At 41.9% G+C, this 13,951-nt stretch overlaps 1 protein-coding gene across 1 annotated transcript in view; it reads left to right on the top strand.

Annotated features, from left to right (window-relative positions):
* The first annotated feature begins 433 nt into the window (after positions 1 to 433).
* The window catches only part of vwf (von Willebrand factor), a 63,258-nt gene continuing 49,740 nt past the window's right edge, over positions 434 to 13,951 (top strand). The window contains exons 1-9 of the mRNA XM_088646420.1: positions 434 to 588; positions 5,477 to 5,550; positions 6,340 to 6,513; positions 8,592 to 8,694; positions 9,558 to 9,766; positions 10,624 to 10,745; positions 11,211 to 11,427; positions 12,803 to 12,928; positions 13,725 to 13,836. Coding sequence (XP_088502546.1) covers positions 5,496 to 5,550; positions 6,340 to 6,513; positions 8,592 to 8,694; positions 9,558 to 9,766; positions 10,624 to 10,745; positions 11,211 to 11,427; positions 12,803 to 12,928; positions 13,725 to 13,836 — 1,118 coding nt within the window. The 5' untranslated portion in view covers positions 434 to 588; positions 5,477 to 5,495. The remainder of the gene's footprint in view (positions 589 to 5,476; positions 5,551 to 6,339; positions 6,514 to 8,591; positions 8,695 to 9,557; positions 9,767 to 10,623; positions 10,746 to 11,210; positions 11,428 to 12,802; positions 12,929 to 13,724; positions 13,837 to 13,951) is intronic.

The following is a 13,951-nucleotide window of genomic DNA, read 5'->3' as shown; positions in this document are numbered from 1 at the left end:
ATTTAACATCAAGGCAATACAGGACACAGTGTCTTAATTTGTAGAAAGTTGTACTAAAACTACTAAAAAAAAGTTTAATTTGAGAGGGCTTTGTGTGTACGGCCGTCTCGGGCCACAACACCTGATAACGTTCATATCTTTGATAACAGCCAAATACAGTGGCTATTTTCTACTTTCTCAGAATGTCTTTGAATGTTTGATTTTATTTCTCTGTTTTTACCGTCCAATGAAGCTGGGTTTTATTTGTAAGAGTTTATCTTGGCAGGAATCGAGCTGCGGTGTTTGGCTTTTACGGAGACAAATCCATCAATTTGGTTGTGTCCCACTTCCTTCCATCGTTTCCTCTTGGCATTTAACGAGGCAGAGGTCTCCAGCAATGCACTTCAATGGTTTGTGCAGACAATATGGCAAGCGGATATAACACTCATGTCTTATCACTCTCTAGGCATCAAGGAAAGTTCCTGGGTTATATAAGCCCTTTTCAATTCCCCTGTTTCCCAGAGGCTGGTACATTTTCACAGCTATGGTTTCTCATAGCTGAAGCTACGGTTTTGGATTGTTATCACACACCTTCTACTGAAGACTGAGGTAGGCTGAATAAAGAATTGACCGTTTCACAGCTTTTATCTAAATGAGCCTCTGACTGAGAGATTACAGATGTGCTGTATTAGTTCTGTCAAATGTGACTCTTAATGAAACTGCAGTTTGACCCACACCAAGAAATCGTCCGATATTTGTTTTTTTATGTGAAAGAGCATATCTAATACTGTATATACAACTGCAAACTGTAAAGGGGAACAGCTTTAATTACGCATTACTCATTCATTGTGTGTTTTAAAATTAAAAGAATTGATTAAATAATATTGTTTTTTTCCCCCCAATAGCTCAAAATGATTTGCTTTTCAAATTGTTTGTTCTTACAATGATGGAACATCGCACAGCTGAAAACACAAAAAGAAAAACACTCGCTAGGGATATAAGATGATTGTAAGAATGTTGTTCTGAGTATGTTTGCAGTCTTGCCCAATATTGCTAAAATTGGACTCAATGCAGTACAGCCGTCTGCTCCATTTATTAGTTTATTATTTCAGTGACAGAGATATAAAATTCTTCCACCTTTTAACATCTTAAACTTGCACTTCAGCTAATCACTGTGATGTATATCTGCTGTTCCACAATCTATGTTGTAGAGTTTGTGAGACCGCAGATTAATGGATCTTGTATCCATCTGTCAGCTTTTTTTATTTGTCTGTAATAAAATATATTAGCTCTCATTTGTGAGTGGCACGGTGGTGTAGTAGTTATTGTAGCTCAGGGTTTACCTGGGGTGCTGTCTTTGTGGAGTTTGTATGTTCTCCCCCATTCGAATGGGCTTTCTCCCACAGTCCTAAGAAATATTGGTAGGTTAATTGGCTTCTGGTGTGAGTGTGTCTGCCTGAATTGGATGAAGCAGCTATTCTATATTCTTCTGATAATTATTCTATATAATTTTAATTGTTCTTATATACTGTACAAATTATTATATCTCAGTGTGTTTGTCTGGGTGTTCCCTGTGATGAACTGACATCCTGTCCAGGCTGTATCTCACTTTATATCTTGGCAATAAGCTGGGTTATACTCCAGTGTCTCCTGAGACACAGTACTGGTTAAAATGGCTTGACAATAAATGGCTGGATCTCTCTGATTAACTGTTGTAGAGAAATGTAGTGGGTTGTTTTGTCACACACATTTGGCGCCTTAACGAAGCATTCACCCCTTTCTGATGATGTCACATTTTGCTTAATTCCAAATTATGTCCAGCCATTTTTTTAAGTGAATGTTTAAATTAAAACTGGAGTGTTTCAACAGAACAGGTGAAAGAATTTCCACATCAGCCAAAAAGCTCCAAAGAAAATCTGAAATATTGTGATTGCATACAGTACCTATTCACCACCCCCCTTGCTATTTCAAGCCTAAATGACTTCAGCTGCACCAAATCACCTTGTCAATTCACACAATTAGTTGAATAGCCACAGTCTGTGTGCCATTATACACAGACAATAAATAGTGGTTCATGTGACTTCAGATCTAATATACTTGTCGCTGTAAGTTCCTTCTATTTCAAGCAAGATTTTTTTAAAACAGCCACAAGGATAAAGTGCAGAAGGCAAAGATCAGAAGACGGGTCAAATATACTGAATATCCCTTTGAGCATGGTGAAATTGATCATTCCGAAGATAATTTTGGATTTTGTTTGGAAGAGGAAGATTGATCTTGCCACCCAGATGCCGCCCATTGCTTCAATGACGCCACCTTGAGGCTGATAGCAGAGATCCAACAAGTCTCTTGATCAACTCCACGTTTACTGTCAAGCAAAGTGAGGCAGGTTCTCATCAGCAGGGATTTGAAAACTTCTTAAAACTGAGGGATAAAATGGAGGGATGACAATACAACCTTCAGTCTGCTTGAAGCTCGTTAACACACATGTCGTCAATTAAACTGAGATCTGTAAAGTGATACTCTGATGGCCTTAAAATGCCAATAGCTTTTTGAGCCCATCTAAAGAATCATTTGAAAATGGAAGGGCCTTTATTTCAATTTAGAATGCGTTTTCTTTCAAATGTTTACATTTTTAAGTAAAAAATCAGTACCCGGAAAGATCTTGAATGGTGTTTCTGGGGCACTTTTGTTTAGATAGTTGGATATGACCCAGACAAGTGACAACAATGAAAGTTGAAAAGACAGAAGTTCAGTTACTGAGATCAGCTGAAGAATTTTGTGGCTTTGTAATGAGATCAGTCTCACAATTAGTCTGCAAAAATGCTCTGCTGATCTGACTCATGGCACACGATTAAGGGTAGCCAAAGTTTTTAGCTGAGGTAAATCCAAAACCATGCAGTGTTTAGGATTAACTCCCAGTGTTGGGGTGCCAGGTTGAATTCTGGACCTTAAGCTTGCATATTCTCCCCATGTTTGAGTGAGTTTCCTGTGGGCTCCCCAGTTTCCTCCTACAGTCCAAACCCTGCTGGTGGATTAATTGGCTTCTGGGGAAATTGGCCCTGGTATGAGTACAGTATGTGTGTGTTTGTGCTTGTGTCCATGCCTTCCCTGCAATGGACTGGTGCCTACAGAAGTTCTCATCTACAGTGACGCCCTAGCCAGGAAGCTCAAAACACTGCAACACAAAAAGGCAGAGCAAAGTGGGGAAAAGAAAAAGTCAATTTTAAATCTAGGTAGCAGCATTAGTAATTGCAGATATCGCCAAATATAGATTGAAGCTGGGGTGGCACGGTGGTGCAGTGGTTGGTATAGCAGTGTGTGTGTGTGTGTGTGTGTCCTGTGATGGGATGGCATTTAGGCTCCAGGCCACCATGACTTCATATTGGATAAGTGGTTAATGAAAGTCAGGACTGACTTTCAGTACTGTAATTGGTCAGTTATTAACTATTATATTATATTATCTTCATAGATGACTAGATACCTATAGATTAATGATTGATCTCTTTAAAATCCAATTAATTGAATTGAATACAACCTGAATATCATTCGCATACAAAAATAGGTGAATTTATTGCAGTTTACCCCAATAACTTCGAACACGACTTCACCAAGGAACTGCATGCATTATCAATTTAATATCTATTAAAGGGCTTTAATACAGACACAGGTTTTTTTATGCAGGACAAACCTCCAGGCAAATTAATAATAAGCTTTGATCAACTTTTGAGAACACGTGCCTTGTTTTTAGACTGCAATGAGTTAAAGGCAGAAAGTTGGCAAGGAAAAGTTTGAAGCTGGCAAGGATAAAAAACAAAGTCAGGTCAACAATGTGTCAAACATGTCTAAACATGGTCTCTGATGACAGCAGAGTTAGAAGTTGTAAAATACATTCACTTTGATGATCACCTTTAGATGCAATTTCGCTCCCCCAAAGCTTGAAAGAAACTGTTTAATAAGTTAGACCTCACATGGTGTTGTATGCAGTAGTATTGTTAAAACATAAGCATAGTTCTTAGAGATATATGCTTTTTTGCAGGTATTGTGTTTAAAAAATGAATGCAGACTAAATGTGAATGTTCTAATCTAATGCGTAAGAATACATTGTTGTTTAATGCAGTGTGGGAGATCCCAGAGGTCTTTGTAGCCAGAGCCTTATCAGATCTTAATCTGCCACTGTATATGTTCTCCAGACAATACCTGGAAGTAATATAAAAGGCAAACAGAATGGCAGGATATAGGCATTATATAGTTGAAAATGTAGAACTTAAATCTAGGAATGTTATGCCACAATTGGACAATGTCGTAATTAGGCCTTGTTTACAGTAAATGGTGTTTGGTCATCATGTTATAGAAAACATATTGCTGCTTTGGGATCAGTCCAGAGAACAGCATCCGGATGCATTCCAGGGAATAGAGGAATGCTGTGCGCTGACAGGCTGATGAAAGATGAGTCCTGAGCAGAGGAACTGAAAGAAGTAATCGGAATATGCAGACACATTGATGATGTCAACCCAGGATACTACTACAGATTGGCCATTGAAATACCAGCCAGGGAGTACAACTGGAAACTCCATGAAAGCACATTTAAAACCAAGGACAAAGAGACGTCATTACACAAAGAGTGGTGGGAGTCTGGAACAAGTTACCCAGTCAGCTTCTTGAAGCTGATCCCCTGGTCTTCTTCAGTAAACAGCTGGATGAGATCATTAGATTAATTACCAAGCATGCTACTGTAGGGTCTGATGTGCTAGTTCTGTTAAAAAGGAATTCACATAAATTAACTTGAGGAATTCCCTCACGTCTGATCAAAGCTAGTTTGTTACAGCCTCCTACAGCAGAAATATTTTGTTTCTGGTGCTCGAGAGTGAGTAACAGAATCTGGATACCGACATTGCCAATGTGTAAATTATTAGTCCCTCAGAACTGTCCATTCATGTGTATCATTTTAATTGTCAGGATGTTAATTTCATCCTGGACAGTGGAAAGAGAGAGTAAAATACCCAACGGTTTAGCTGTGGAGCCTTCCATGAATACAAAACAGAAAAAGAGAAGAGAGGAACAGGAATACGGGGTGGGCGGGGAAAGTAATGGACAGCACAGGGGATTGAGACTGGAGGTTTAGGCAAAGGGGGACAGTGGTCAGACTATCGGAGAGACACATACTGTAACCCACAAGAAGGGCCGAAATGTGTAAGCTGAAAGGATTTCACAGGATAAGTCCTGTTCCAGAATCCAGAATAAACCATGGTCAAATACAAGGGGAAAATTCCCTCCCTGTGAATTCAATTTCCCTCTGAAGTTTTGCATTGCATAGGTGTCTTTGAATTTGTGAAAGGACATGAACAGAGAGGTCAGTGGGGCCAAGAGAGGGGGAAGGTAAATATTTTTAAGCATGAATTGAGGCATTTCTGTAACACAGTGGGCACTTGTCACTGTCAGACAAAAGGGACTGTAGGAAGAGGAGCCTGTTAGAATGACAATTATTTTCTTCTTCTAGCTATTCCCCCTCCTGACAGATGGAATTCAACAGCCCGAGAACATTCCAATGGAGTTTACTGTTTCTAATAATAGGTGGGTACTAGAATTGAAATTCTCATTATGCCTCAGCAGAATGTGGCCTGATCACTACGTACTGTAGCGGATTTGGCCGTTTTACAAGAATTTTCCTCCCCAGGAGTATCAGACTCAGTCTGTATCACAACTTACTTCATAGAGCCATTTTTATTTTCCCCAAAACACATTTATGATGAATTTTCCCCATGGGGTTTCTCATTCAAAATGTGCAATTAATCCCAGGTACCGTACGTTTTAACATTATTGTGCCGGAAGAGAAATATTTCAGTTATCCAATGACCACATCAATTAAATCAATATGAGCGACTGAACGTTGACGTGGACACAATAAAACACTAGAAAACAGCACTGGAATTGAAAATGCCTAGAACACAAATATAGAAACAAATATAGATATGATATTAATAAATTTGTCATTTAATTGCTCTGCTTATTCCATAACTGTGATACTGTAACTACCATGTTTCCATTATGTTGCTGTTATTATGTGAGCTACAATTAATTTAGCTTATGAATGATGAAAAGTATTTGTTTTTGCAATTAATTCTTATGTTAATTATCTGATACGCTACTATGCAAGTTACCACATTAGTGTGAAAATTTTATAAATTTTAAAACAAAACTCAGAACAATAAAATGAAATACCCTAAGCAGATGAAGGATGAAAAAAAAGTTTAAAAGACAATTGCTATACATTGGAGTACAGAATTTCTAGTGCCATAACTGTGCACTATGCGATACCGACATCACAGATTCATGTTGTGTCTTTATCCACTTATACCACAGGCTGGGCATTTTCGGAGCTGGCATCAGGAAAAGCCGAAGATGTGTTGCCAGCTCGCTGCAGCCTCTTTGGGAAAGAGCACATCCAGACGTTTGATGGGACGTTGTACGACTTTCCTGGGGACTGTAGTTACATGCTGGCAGGGGACTGTCAGAAGAGATCCTTCTCACTGCTAGGTGAGGTCATGTTTACACACAATGGTTACAGGGTCAGCAGTCCCTCTACACAGCAGATAAGGGTGAACTCTGAGAAAGCGCTTTACTGATCTAGCTGACCTCTTAAAATCACCTTCGTGTTTAGGTCTGGAAGAGACAAAATAATCACTAGATTCTCAAAATTGCACTTTAGTGACTGAGTCAGGAGAACAAAGTAGAACCACCATACTAGTAGGCGCATGCACCACATCCACCCATCCAATTTCTAACCGCTTTATCCAGTTACAGGGTTGCGAGGGGAGCTGGAGCCTATCCCAGCAAGCAACAGGTGCACGGCCTTATGGGATACAGCCTAGACAGGACGCCAGTCCATCCCAGGGCACACACAAGACACAGACACACTCAGACCACAGGCTATTTTTTAATAGAAGCCACTTAACATGCCAGCATGTCTTTGGACTGTTTGAGTAAACTGGAGCAGCTGGAGGAAAGCCACATAAACGTGGGGAGAACATGCAAACTCCACACAGACAGAACTCCAGGTCTGGAATTGAATCCAGTGCTGTAAAGTGGAAATGTTAATCACTGTGCCTCCATGCCACCCTTGCAGAGCTTTTATTAATTACAGGTATGCAAGCTTAACTCAATTGCAATTCCTGCAACACATTTTTTTATACTTTCATGTGACGTCACTCTCAAAACGCATGGGACATTGCTCAGATTAACAGCAGTTTGCAACAAATGTGAGCTGTCTGTCTGTTGCATGATGTAACTGGTGAAATTCCCCTTGATGACAACCCAGATTGCAGACATCTGTCATTTCTGTTGCCAGGGGGCGACTGATGTTACAAGGGTCTACAATCCTTAATAAAAGAATCAGCTGACAGACTACATTAAAGTTCTGGAGTGACAATTCTTGAAATGTTCATTACAAAGGCCACTGACCATCAAAGTTGATGCCTCAGAGAATTGATTTCTCATTTCCCAAAGGCACAAGCATGCTGTACTTCTGACTTTCAAACTAATCGTGTCTGTCTGTGACTTGTTACAAAAAAATGACTGAGCATTTTTAAACATTTTTCTACCCTTCCTTTCCTCTCATTTGCCACACAGTCCTTCCTAACTGCAAATAACCCATTTTTCTTTCTTATGGGTAATGGAAACAAAGCAAGTCAGCACTTCAGACAGGACAGGAAGTCAGTTTCAGTCCATTAGTAGGGCCATCAAGAACACTTCCTAGTGTAAATAAACCCCAACGCCTGTTTCCACCAAAGCCCCACAAATTAGGCTGGAGATACACATGTAACAAAGGGTGTCGCTTACAAGACTCACAAGACGATAGTCAGAAATGTTGGAAACCGCTTGCGTTTTGGATTTCTTATCTTAGCCTACCGTTTTATTTGAACAGGCAGGAACTCAACAGCTTAGGGAGGCAAAGGTCACAAAGCCATTTTTATGAAGCAAAATGTAGCCAAATACCAGTGGAAAACAATGCAGGAGAACACACATTAGGTGATGTTGACATGGATGATAAAGATGATCCTGATATCTGTTAAAAGAACACCTTAAAAGGTATGAAAATGGAATGAAGTGAAAACATGTGATAATTTATTATCATACCAGACCGAAATTGACTCTTTTTCAAGAGATGAGAAAGTGTTACTGTATATCTTCAGGAATGGAAAGTAGTTTTTTTAAAGTAGGGAAATCTTTAGCAGGGCTCATAACCAAGGCAGGACGCTGCCTCGCTGTGCTGGGGCCCTGGGTTCAGTTTCAGACCTGAGGTGCTGTCTGTGTGGAGTTTGCATGTTCTGCCCATGTTCATGTGGTTTTCCTTCACATGCTCCGGTTCTCTCCCACAGCCCAAAGACATACTGGCAGGTTAATTTGCTTCTCGGAAAACTGGCCCTGGTGTGAGTGAGTGTGTTTGTGTCTGTCTCTGCCCTGTGATGAACTGGCGTCCTATCCAAGGTGTATCCTGCCTTGTGCCCGTTGCATGCTGGGACAGGCTTCAGCACCCCCAAGACCCTGAATTGGGTGGGTTTAGTGACTGTGGCTCTGTGGGTGAATCATACAGCCTTGAGTTTCTTCCTGTGCAGGTGATTACCATAATGGACAGCGAAAAGGCGTGACGGTTTTCCTCGGTGAATTCTTCGAACTTCACCTCTCTTTGGAGGGAGCAGTGACTCAAGGAGAAACCAGGTAGCACAGTCTTTCTATGACTTGGTCCTCTTGTCACAAAGGCACATGGATAGAACAGAAAGGATAATTTATTTGCTTTGATGTCTCTGTCTTTTTCTTTCTCAGCTTTCCTACATTTAAGAGTGAGGCACTTTAAAGTACTTTTAAAGAGAGGAGGCTTGTGTTATAGTGTGTAGGCTGGGGATGAGTGGAGCCCTGAATATGCTGATAGCCTGAACAGCTGAAAGTCTTTATATCTGAACATCTAGAACTACATGCTATCTGTTTCGTTGCTGAGTGTAAAACAAAACATAACCAATAACCTTGTGAATAGTTTGGTACATATACTGTACGTGAACTCGTTGTATTTATGCACTAGATGTATTTAAAGATTTAAACAACTGTTTTTTTATTGGGGGGGGCTTCAAACAGGCTTTTTTTGTCATTTATTGTCAAGCCTTTATCTTTACTGTTTTGGGTTACAATAGGGTATATGATCAGTCATGACCTGCAAAGGTATCTCAAGTAGCAAAGTTCTGGAAGATGTCATGAAACCCTAAACATGCTTATCCATTCAGTATGTGTTTGAGCATAACTGCCTGTTTGACACCATTGTTGGGTGGGCTAGGACCTCACTAGGTAACTACATACAGTACAAGGGTTTAAAAGTACAGTAATGGCTTCATATTGGGGAACGCATACAATAGAAAGGACAGGTCCTCACTCCCCCTGTGCTAGTGCAAAAGATGATTAACAGTTGTAAAGAGCGAACCACGAGGGTATAAACGAGGTCACTTCCATTTTTTCATTGCGCATACAGTACTCAACACTCTTAGTTCTGCCCAGCGTTGCCTGACTCCTGTGTGTTTGTGCCAATTGACCAGGCTCTCACTACCTTATGCCTCTAATGGGGTTTTTGTGGAGTTGGAGCTGGGTTACTACAAGCTATGGAGTGAAGAGTATGGCTTTGTGGTGAGGATCGACAGTACTGGCAACATCAATGTGGTCCTCTCCGAAGAGCATTTTAACAACACCTGTGGACTGTGTGGCACCTTCAACGGCATACCTGCTGATGACTATATGGCGCAGGAAGGTGAGGCTTACTTTCCTTGGTTGTTCTGGGCCTTGCCTTTCTCCTCAGTCTACTGAGGTCCAGCTGTGCTCTCCTCTCCCACAGCACCAACAATTAAACAGTCAACAGGCTATTAGTAGCTGAGAGGTTGTAAGAAAGAAAACTACTGGGGTGCAATTCGCAAAGCAAGTTAATCTTTTCATCACCTTTGGTCAGAGGGAAAAAATACCTAAAAAAAACACTCTTTATGTGCACACATATATGCTGAGAACTGTGTACAGTGCCTGTTCTGTACAATGTGCAGAATGAAAGTGGAAAATAATAAGAATCTTTACCCTTATAGAGTACAGTGCTCTTCTGCACACTCCACTCAAAGCTCATTACAAGTAATGGGGAATCCTACCACCACCACCAATGTGCAGCCCCACCTGGATGATGTGACGGCAGCCATAGTGCACCAGTACACTTCCCACACATCAGGTGTCAGTGGGGAGGAGAGCATAGTGATAAAGCCAGTTCAGAGATGAGGAGGCCATGATTGATATCAAGTTCAAGCAGAGATCTGGCCAGGATAACAGGCTTAACACCCTTACTCTATTGGAGTAATAGGCATTATAATGCCTATAATTGCGCATTAGAACCCACACAGACCACAGGATGGGCGCCACCTACTGGTCCAATTGACACCTGAAAGAAGCCACTGGAAGAAAGCAGTTCCATTTTGAGTGTGGAATCTGCACAGCACACACAAACGAGCTCAAAGAGGTTAATTAGCAAGAAAAGGGTTTGGCTTTTTCTTTCCGTGTCCGGTTTGCTATTTGAAGGCAAGCTGCCACAGCCATTAATGCGATTTGCGGGTGTCTGTTCTGTGCCGAAAGGATTCTTAACGGACAGCAGCTACGACTTCGCCAACTCCTGGGCCCTGCATGGGGCCGGAGAGCCCTGCCGAAGAGTTTCCCCTCCCAGTCAGACCTGCAACGTGTCCAGCGAGGCTGCAGGGGTAAGTGTGCCACATACCGACGGCTATGATGTCCAAAGTATTAGGCTTGGGCACAAACAATATGAGAGCCAAGCTCTGACTGAATGAAAAGTTTTTTTTTTCCTCAGAACTGTCACAGAGGACAATAAGATTATGTTGAGGGGGCACCTTAAACTAAAAAAAACTTTTTAAAAAGTGAAAATAAACATGACAGTGATCATTGTCTCACAATGCAAAAAAAAACTTCACTGGCATTCTTCGAGCTGCAGGCTTGTATGCATTTGGGAAATTTTAACCCCTTTATCCGACAATCTCAAGATGTACCAAACATGCGCAGCAAAGAAGGTCAAAGTATTCTGATGCAACTCAGTACAGTAACCCATTTTCATGGCTCTTAATGTAAAAGAAAAGGTTACTGTGGTGCTGGTTTCCCCCTTTTCATTGTGCATTGCTTTTTCCTAATCCACCTGCTCTTCCGTGTTGCAGGAGCTGATGTCACGGTGCGGTGCCCTGCGGAATTCTCCGGTGTTCCTGCGGTGCGCCCACGTCATCGATCCCGAGCCCTTTGCCTCTCTCTGCGAGCAGGACGTGTGCCACTGCGGGAGTAACGCGGAGTGCCAGTGCCAGGCTTTCCTGGAGTACAGCAGGAGCTGCGCCTTCAAGGGCGTGATTCTCCAGGGCTGGCAGAGAGAAAGCCAGTGTGGTGAGTATACGTAGCTACCCCTTGCAGACACACTGGGTGATGCCAGTGTCAACCAGTCTCTTTCCTGGAGAGCAGGTTTTAAAATTCACTTTTCAGTCATCAAATATCAAATCATAGGCTGTACCCACTTTTGACCAGTTTACAGCCTATACACATAACTTATTAAGACAGTTTTGTTCCTTGGAGCCTGAAGGATGTTTGTGTTCTTTGACCACTATTTCATTAGACATCCAAAGTGCTTAAGTGGCTTTAGTTCCACCAGTGAGTTTATACTGTATATTACAGTACATGTAAAACCTGATGTAACTGTCCAGCACCAGGATTGGATACCCTCAGACTAGGCCATCACTATTCATCCACAATGAAAAACATAGGAACAGTTTGGGTGTCAGGAGGTACATCTAAGCCCATTTACACCCACAATGTCCTCCAAGCTTAGGTCTAGTCTTGACAGAGGTCCAGTGTTAGACCAAAAGGAACTGAACTCTAGACCTTCAACTGCAGTAAATTAAGTGATAGAGAACTCCCTTGGAAAGCAAAAAAAAAACATGAGTAGACCCCCTCCCTTCCTTCCTCCCGAGAAGTGAGACGTACGTCCACCCCCAAATAACACAAAAGAACACAGATTAACAACTTGGACCGAAGGCAAGGTGCACCAGTTCAGAGATCAAATGGAAAGCCATTAAGCCTTCTGCTGAGAATGGTTCTCCTTCAGAAACCTTATAAAAGAAGAAAAGACTGTCATGCTGTAAAATATGGAAATAATCAACGTGGTAATGCATTAGCCACATCTATCTTTCTGGTTCTCTTCCTTTTCTGATACTGTAGATAACTTTGTTAAACCACAACTCAGCAGCAGGTACATGTATACATTTCCACGCATAGGTTTTGCAGTGTATAAACCTATGCGTGGTTAAGTGTATAACATACCTATTGCTTCAAAGTACTGTATACATGTTCAACAAAGCTATCGGAGGAATCATTGGGGAATAATTGTAGTTTAACACAATATTGTAAAACACAATAAATGTTATGTTTAACTAAGGTGAATGGTAAGTTCTGTTGGAGACATGGTAAGATTGTTAGAGACAGTTACAGGTACGTGGCCCGTACTGAAGTTCTGCATTTTTGGCTCTGCTGTGATACTGACTGCTACAAGCGATTCTAGCTGCTGCATTAAAGATCCATCAAGTATAATCTGTTTCCAGTATATATTTCTTTCCTGCTAGGTGACTATTGCAGCTGTCAATCAAAGTATATTTTTTTCTTCTTCAGAGCCCTCTAGCAAGTCGATTACAGGCCTTTAGGCTCTGGGAATCTACTGTATGTTCTGCTGTACAGGCCTAATAGGCACGCCCAATCCCTTGTCTTTCAGCTCCCACGTGTCCCCTCGGCATGGTGTACAGTGACTGCACGAGCCCCTGTGCCATTCACACCTGCCAAGGCCTGAACATCAACGAGGTGTGCCAGGAGGAGTGTGTGGACGGCTGTACCTGCCCCCGTGAGTGTCTGGCCTGTCGCCCACCGGCTGCGTTTCAAACAACCAGTTTGAGAGGGAGCTCGTATTTCATCCCCCCCAAACAATGACATCTGTGAAGCAAAAACAAAAAGCATTTTCTAACACTAAATATCTTTGTTGACAAAATTGGAGAATTTTCTTTTCGCGTTTTGTGAGGGAAATGTGCAGTAAGCTTTAGACCAAGGCCTATCTGTTCTGAGAGCATAAGACAGGTTACAAACGAGAGGAGGACGAAGTAGTTTGTTTGGCAGTTAGTAGCGAATGGATCCGAGGTTCTTGTGTAGTCGTTTCTTGAAAGAAATCAGGGTATCGGTTCCACACTCTCACCACTTTTTATCTTACTTTGGAGTACTGGGTGATGTTTTGTGGCTTCACAACACTCTGTGTCGAGAACTCGCATGAAAGTGAGGTCGCTTGGACGTTCTAATGTGTCTATATCTTTCCGACAGTGGGGAAAGTTCTAGATGGAGACAGCTGTGTCCGCAACAGCAAGGGATACCTGTTATGAGAACATAAGATGGGTTATAAATGAGAGGAAGAAGAATCTAATTTGTTTGGTAGTTATCTGGGAATGGATCCGAGGTTCGTGTGTAGCCGTTTCTTGAAAGAAATCAGGGTATCAGCTTCAACGAGGTGGTCGGGTTGCTTGTTCCCCATTCCCACCACTGTTTATCTTACTTTAGCGTGCTGAGTGACGACGTGTGGCTTCACAGCACTCCGTGTTGAGAAGACATGTGAAGGAGGGGCCACGGTTAATGTGTCTGTATCTGTCTGACAGCGGGGAAGGTTCTGGATGGAGACAGCTGTGTGGAGGCCTCTCGATGCACCTGTGTCCACACCAGCAAGCGCTACCCACCAGGCTCCAGCATTGCCCAAGACTGCAACACCTGGTCAGTGCCAGTTCTCCCAACAGAGTCTCAAGTCCTCCTATTGTAAACACCCCAGTCGTATCAGAATACCTGCGGCTCCATCACACCAGCAGTGTTTTAGGTTTCAAGTTAGGTT

The sequence above is a fragment of the Lepisosteus platostomus genome, chromosome 9 (genome assembly GCF_059453375.1).
Source record: "Lepisosteus platostomus isolate fLepPlt1 chromosome 9, fLepPlt1.hap1, whole genome shotgun sequence".
Classification (NCBI taxonomy): domain Eukaryota; kingdom Metazoa; phylum Chordata; class Actinopteri; order Semionotiformes; family Lepisosteidae; genus Lepisosteus; species Lepisosteus platostomus.
This window is presented reverse-complemented; position numbering and strand designations above follow the sequence as displayed.